General features: G+C 40.9%; 2 protein-coding genes across 5 annotated transcripts; both read left to right on the top strand.

Annotated features, from left to right (window-relative positions):
* The first annotated feature begins 232 nt into the window (after positions 1–232).
* Positions 233–3,221, top strand: LOC125574904 (probable protein phosphatase 2C 13). Of its 3 annotated transcripts, XR_007325236.1 has the most exons (3): positions 233–568; positions 1,219–2,324; positions 2,631–3,221. XR_007325236.1 is itself a non-coding variant. In XM_048761206.1 (2 exons), the coding sequence occupies exons 1-2, from the start codon at positions 428–430 to the stop codon at positions 2,197–2,199; spliced, it is 1,122 nt and encodes a 373-aa protein (XP_048617163.1). In that variant the 5' UTR covers positions 233–427; the 3' UTR covers positions 2,200–2,616. The 3 variants fall into 3 exon arrangements, 2 of the variants coding, with proteins under 2 accessions (XP_048617163.1, XP_048617164.1); XM_048761206.1 differs by lacking the exon at positions 2,631–3,221 and having other exon boundaries at positions 1,219–2,616; XM_048761207.1 differs by lacking the exon at positions 2,631–3,221 and having other exon boundaries at positions 539–748; positions 1,219–2,616.
* LOC106346399 (dihydrolipoyl dehydrogenase 1, mitochondrial) lies at positions 2,902–5,369 on the top strand. 2 transcript variants are annotated; one of them, XM_048761205.1, is made up of 4 exons: positions 2,902–3,015; positions 3,113–3,477; positions 3,796–5,056; positions 5,128–5,369. In XM_048761205.1, the coding sequence occupies exons 1-3, from the start codon at positions 2,907–2,909 to the stop codon at positions 5,044–5,046; spliced, it is 1,725 nt and encodes a 574-aa protein (XP_048617162.1). In that variant the 5' UTR covers positions 2,902–2,906; the 3' UTR covers positions 5,047–5,056; positions 5,128–5,369. The 2 variants fall into 2 exon arrangements, with proteins under 2 accessions (XP_048617162.1, XP_013641165.2); XM_013785711.3 differs by having other exon boundaries at positions 2,977–3,477.
* Positions 5,370–6,834: the final 1,465 nt, after the last annotated feature.

The raw sequence follows: 6,834 nt of genomic DNA, 5'->3' as shown, positions 1-6,834 counted from the left end.
TATTTTTGAAATTATTTTTGAAATTCTTATTTTAAATTTTAATTATTATTGAAAAAAGAATGCTAACCCCCACCTTTAATAAACAAAACTTAAATCAAGGTTACTTTTTAAAATTTTAATTAAAATTTTGGTTATTTTAACCCTTATCTATTATATTTATAATAAAAAAAATTGTAGCGCTATCCTAAAAACTTTTTTCTATTTATTATTGTTATTAGTTATGGGCATCTGTGAATACAGTCCATACAGTATATACAAATAAACATCGAACACAGAAACCAAACCCTAAATTCAATTCTCTCCTTTGTTCTTTATTCTTTTGCGCGAATTTCGATTGCGTCCAAACAAAGCGTCGTCGATATCGCCTTTCGGTGGATTTCGCAATCAGATCTGCTCAATTTTTGATTATAAGACGTGAAGAGACGTCATGATTCTGAGTCAGCCTGAGATCAGGGTCCTCGACGTTAAGTGCCATATCTCCTCTGCGAAAGAGCAGAACAATTTTCGAGTTTCTGAGTCTGTGCGTGCCGAGGTTTCGGATTCCGCTGAAACGCCTCGATTCGAATCGGTATGTGTTTAGGGCTCTCGATCTGAATCTGTTAATATCTATTTGATTGGGTTTCCAAGATTCATCTGCTGTTAATAGATTCTTCCTCAAAATTGGGTTTTGATTCGCTTAGATTGCGAGTCAACGGTTAGGTTTTGAGATGAGATCTTCCCTTGATGTCCTGCTAATGATCAATTTTGCGTAAGGGCTCATTCATATTGGGTTTGTTTTTTTTTCTTCTTCTTCTTCTGTAGCATTAGATGATTAGCTTATCTCCTTTTAGAGAAAAGTTATGCCTTTGATTTACCGTGAAGACTGTTAATTTAGTTGTTAATGAATATTTGTGTTAACATTGTTGCAAGGACAATTTGATTGTCCTTTCAATTGTTTATTACGTCTCTAATTAAGGCTGTTAATTAGCCGTGAAGGGATCTCATTGTTGTAAGCACGACTTGATTGCCTTTTTAATTTTTGATTATTTCTCTAATTAAGACTGTTAATTAAGCTGTTAATGGTTCTCAGTGTTTACATTGTTACAAGGACTTACTTGGTTGCCCTTTGAATTGTTGATCATTATCTGTTCTGTTGAATTAGTTTTGTGAATTTTCTGTTTTTTTTTTTCTGTGAATATTATAAGCAGTAATACTAACAGTTTGAATTTATGTTAACAGGGCATGAGTTTTGCGACTACTAGCATTGAAGAGCCCACCATTGAGTTTTTCCCAACTATACGTTCAGGGAGCTTTGCTGACATTCGGGGCCGAGAGACCATGGAGGATGAACACATCTGCATAGACGACTTATCAGCTCAGTTTCGATCCGTCAACTTCTCTTTACCAAGTGCTTTCTATGGAGTCTTTGATGGCCATGGCGGACCTGAGGCGTCGCTTTACATGAAGGAGAACTTGACGAGACTGTTCTTCCAAGATTCTGTATTTCCGGAGATGCCCTCCGTTGCGGACAACTTTTTCTTGCAAGAACTTGAGAACTCTCACCGGAAAGCTTTTGCTTTGGCTGATCTCGCCATGGCTGACGAAAGCATTGTCAGTGGTTCATGCGGGACAACCGCCTTGACCGCTCTCATTGTCGGACGACATCTTCTGGTCGCTAACGCTGGAGATTGCCGTGCAGTGCTATGCCGGAGAGGAGTGGCTGTTGACATGTCTTTCGATCACAGGTCAACATATGAGCCTGAGCGTAGGCGAATAGAGGATCTAGGAGGGTACTTTGAGGATGGGTACCTCAACGGGGTCCTTGCTGTCACACGTGCCATTGGGGACTGGGAGCTCAAGAGTCCTTTCACTGGCTCCTCTTCGCCTCTGATTTCAGACCCAGATATTCAACAGATTGTTCTTACAGAGGACGACGAGTTCTTGATTTTGGCATGTGATGGTATATGGGATGTATTGTCAAGCCAGAATGCAGTGAGTAACGTAAGACAAGGACTGAGAAGGCACGGAGACCCGAGACAAAGCGCAATGGAACTTGGGAAAGAAGCAGCAAGGCTTAACTCATCAGATAATCTGACGGTTGTGGTCATCTGCTTCTCCTCGGTTCCGTCTCCACCTCAACAACCGCAGAGGAGAAGGTTAAGGTTCTGTGTTTCTGATGAAGCTCGAGCTCGGTTACAAGCGATGCTTGGAGGCGACTGAAGCCTGTCTTTTTTGGCAGTATATATAAAGAGTGATCGGTTTTAGACCGGTCCAGTGATTATTTCTCTGATTTGTGATTGGTTTCAGTGAGTTCAAAATAAAAGGACTTTTACAGAGGTAGAGAGGTAAGGACATGTTTGTAATGTTGGTTGGTCATTTTTGATTCATCTGTTTATTAGGTTGTTTCAGAAGAGAGAATGCTAGAGAAAAAGCAACCTGAAGTTTTGTTAGGATTATTGAAACAGAAGCACCAAATTGGTGAATGAGTATTTCAAGTTTTGAACTTTGTTCTTTTTGAGGATTAGTGATGTTTAGCCATTTGATGTATTAAGGATTTTTATTTTTTTTAGTTTTAAGTATTTGAATATGGATTTGTGATGTACCCATTATTGTTTTAAGGATTTCTCATTCAAGTAAGTTTCTGAATTTAGGTTTTGTCTGAGAACATGAGGATTGTATCTTTGGTACATGGTTCCAACAAGAGAGAGTAATTGAAGAATCTCTCTCCCATATCTGTGGAAGTTGAGAGTGTATGTGTGGACTGTGGAAGAGTTTGGGGGTTTATCTGAAAAGTTTCAATCCTAACCTTATGTCATTGCTTCTCATCATCTCTATCTTTATCTCTTTATCTTCTTTTCCTCCATGAATCTTCATGTCCATATATTTTCTACTTTTTAAAATATTTGTCCGTCTTTTTATGAATGAAAATGAAGCAAAAAATGATTCAAGTATTTATTTTGATAATTTTGCAAATAATTTTCGAATATTTCGTGGTACATGAGATTCTGGAAACTAAAGTATGTACTGAACCAACAGGTTGATAAATTTTCCATAATTCAGAGGAATTATTCTCATAATATATGGTCAATTGTGGAAATATTTAATATTATTTGTGATTATAAAAATAAAAAAGGTCTGAAGCCTCTCTCTCTCGCTTTATACATTTCGCCGGCTCTGTTCATCTCTACAAAGAGCCAACCAAGTTTCTCTCTCTCTAACAAAAAAATGGCGATGGCGAATTTAGCAAGAAGGAAGGCTTATTTTCTCACCAGAAACGTAACTAGCTCTCACACTGACGCTCTTAAATTCTCCTTTTCCCTCTCCCGTGGCTTCGCGTCATCGGGATCTGATGAGAACGACGTGGTCGTCATCGGCGGCGGTCCCGGCGGTTACGTGGCGGCGATCAAGGCGGCTCAGCTTGGTCTCAAAACCACGTGTATCGAGAAGCGCGGCGCGCTCGGTGGCACTTGTCTCAACGTCGGGTGTATTCCCTCGAAGGTCAATTTCGATTAATCTCCTCTCGATTTTCAATTGAATCCTTGTTTGTTGCTAGTGATCATCACTGAGATTCGATCTATATGTTTCCTGGATGAATCAATTAGAGAGTTAATTACTGTGATTATTTGGCCTAATCCCATGGCGAATTTGGCTTTTAAGCTTTGGCTTGTGATGATTTGTAGCTCAGTTAGCAAAATTTGGTTATCTGATTGTTTGGAGCTTTTCGTTTGATCTGTGATGATGTTATTAGCTTCTGCTGAAGGGGAAGTTAATCCGAATGTCTATTTTTTTTTTTTTTGGCCTTTTCTTATGTATTAGGCACTTCTTCACTCTTCACATATGTACCATGAGGCGAAACACGCTTTTGCTCACCATGGTATCAAGTTGGCTTCTGTTGAGGTTGATCTTCCTGCTATGTTGGCTCAGAAAGATAATGCGGTCAAGAACCTCACTCGTGGCATTGAGGGTTTGTTCAAGAAGAACAAAGTCACCTATGTCAAGGGGTATGGTAAGTTTCTTTCCCCTAATGAAGTCTCTGTGGAGACTATCGATGGAGGAAACACCGTTGTGAAGGGCAAACACATCATTGTTGCTACCGGCTCTGACGTGAAATCTCTGCCTGGTATTACAATCGATGAGAAGAAGATTGTTTCCTCGACTGGAGCCTTGTCTTTGTCTGAAGTCCCGAAGAAACTGATTGTGATTGGTGCTGGTTATATTGGGCTGGAGATGGGTTCTGTTTGGGGAAGGCTTGGATCAGAGGTCACGGTGGTTGAGTTTGCTGCCGATATCGTTCCTTCTATGGATGGTGAAATCCGTAAGCAGTTTCAGCGTTCTCTTGAGAAGCAAAAGATGAAGTTCATGCTCAAGACTAAAGTTGTATCCGTGGACGCCTCTGGAGACGGTGTGAATCTCACAGTGGAACCATCTGAAGGTGGAGACCAGACCACACTCGAAGCCGATGTTGTCCTTGTCTCAGCGGGGAGAACACCCTTCACATCTGGACTTGACCTGGAGAAAATCGGAGTGGAAACCGACAAAGGTGGGAGAATTCTGGTGAACGAGAGGTTCTTGACCAATGTCTCAGGCGTGTATGCGATTGGAGATGTGATTCCAGGACCAATGCTTGCTCACAAAGCTGAAGAAGATGGTGTTGCTTGTGTGGAGTTCATAGCAGGCAAACACGGCCATGTGGATTACGACAAGGTTCCTGGTGTTGTCTACACTCATCCCGAGGTGGCTTCGGTCGGTAAAACCGAAGAACAGTTGAAGAAAGACGGTGTGAGCTATCGTGTTGGGAAGTTCCCGTTTATGGCCAATAGTAGAGCTAAGGCCATAGATAATGCCGAAGGATTGGTTAAGATTTTGGCTGATAAGGAGACGGATAAGATCTTGGGCGTTCACATTATGTCACCAAACGCTGGAGAGCTGATCCATGAGGCGGTTCTTGCGATTAACTACGATGCGTCGAGTGAAGATATTGCTCGAGTCTGCCACGCTCATCCCACTATGAGCGAGGCTCTCAAGGAAGCTGCCATGGCCACCTATGACAAGCCGATTCACATCTAAATGCAAACAGGTATGTCACAGTTTGGTTTGGTTTGGTTTGGTTTATTTGGTGTGTTGATTTCTTGTTATGTCCCACCATAGGAGGACCGTAAAGGAGAGAGCCAGCCACCGATGACAAGCCAAATCGATATCTTAACCGGGTTGGATTTGGTTCGGTTTTCTGTGGTTTAGCCTTCACTTTGTCCTTTCATTTTCTGGTGAATTATATTCGTTAGTTTTCTTTACAAATGTTCAGATTCGGGCTGAGGCCTGATCCGTAATAATACTTCTACAGTCACTCTACTCATTTTGGTTTATTGAGTAAACCAAGTTGGTTTTGATTTCTTGCTTCCGGTTCAATTTCCGGTTTACGTTTACCCCCAAATTTTATCACTCGGTTTACATCAATATTTTTCCGTGTACGTTTCACTAGTGCTCGTAGACCACTAAAACGAATATTATTAACTCTATGAAGAATTGATCTTATACATCCTATTAGGAGTGGGCAAAAAACCTGAACCAAATCGATCCAAACCAGACCAAAATGTACGTTTAAACTATTTGGTTAAAGATTTTAGATCTTTAGTTAGATGGCCAGTTTAAGTTAAATCACTAGGATATGTGGTTAATAGCTAATTGAGTAGTTCAATATTGGAATAATCATTTGCTTGTATGTTGATAACATGTTAATTTTTGGCACTGACCTCTGACAAATAGAGTTTACAGAGGTCAAGTAGAGTTTACAAAAGCTTTACTTTCATCATGTGATTTTTGAAATTTGAATCACATATGCAAGTAAGAAATAATCTTTGACACAAACTAATTATATTGAAAAAGTTGTTAAGAAGATCAATTGTGAGAGAATGGTCTCCAATGAACACTCCCATGGATGTGAATGTGAAGCTTTGTGTCTTATACACGACAAGCAATATCATAACTTGAGTATTTACAAGTGATTGTAGCTAAATGTATGTCATGACGAGCACTAGATCAGATACAACTTATGTTATAGGGAGGTTGAGTAGATACACTAGTAATCCTAGTACTCTTTTTTTTTTGAACAACCAACTTCCATTAAATTAAAACGCAAACGTCTAGGCCCAAGAAGAGGTCCGATTACAAAGTGATGATTTTGCTAGATGGTCCGCAGATCCATTAAGCTCCCTAGGGGTAAACGAAAAAATACAGAAAGCAAAAGAAAGCGATAAGGCTCCGATATCCGAGAGAACTCCGTGGATGATCTTCGGTTTGTTGATCGAAGTGATGGCCCTGATGAGCACAAGAGAGTCTGATCTAAGCCAGATTTGAGTGTAGCCAAGACAAATGGCGTGTTGGAGTGCAGATCGTACCGCTAGGGCTTCAGCAAAGAGGACTGATTGCACATGAGTCTGAAATTGGGATCCTCGAAGAGTTGGGGTTCATGGAGATGTGAAGATCCATCCAAGTCCCGTCGATTCTGAGTTCTTATCCCACGCTGCGTCGCTATTGCAGAGGATTGTCCCTGGGGGGATCGTTGGCGTCTGAGTGAAAGGTGGTTCCTTTTGCATGTTCCGTGAGGTGTCGATTGGAATCTGAGCAAATTGCCATTCCTGAGCTGCTGTCAATGCCTTTGAGACCACTTCTGAGGGTAATCCTAGTACTCAAATAGGAATGCCTTTGTCAAAAGAGATCACTTGAGAGAGGTGAGAGAGAGATGGTCCCAGACACAGTTTTCGAAAGGAGTCTTTAACCGCCAGACCAAATCATACTCCAACGAACTGCCCACCGGTTTCTCTCCCATTTTGGCAAGGTTTCTCTGCTATACCCAGA

This window comes from Brassica napus, chromosome C6 (assembly GCF_020379485.1).
Source record: "Brassica napus cultivar Da-Ae chromosome C6, Da-Ae, whole genome shotgun sequence".
NCBI classification, from domain to species: Eukaryota; Viridiplantae; Streptophyta; class Magnoliopsida; order Brassicales; family Brassicaceae; genus Brassica; species Brassica napus.
This window is presented reverse-complemented; position numbering and strand designations above follow the sequence as displayed.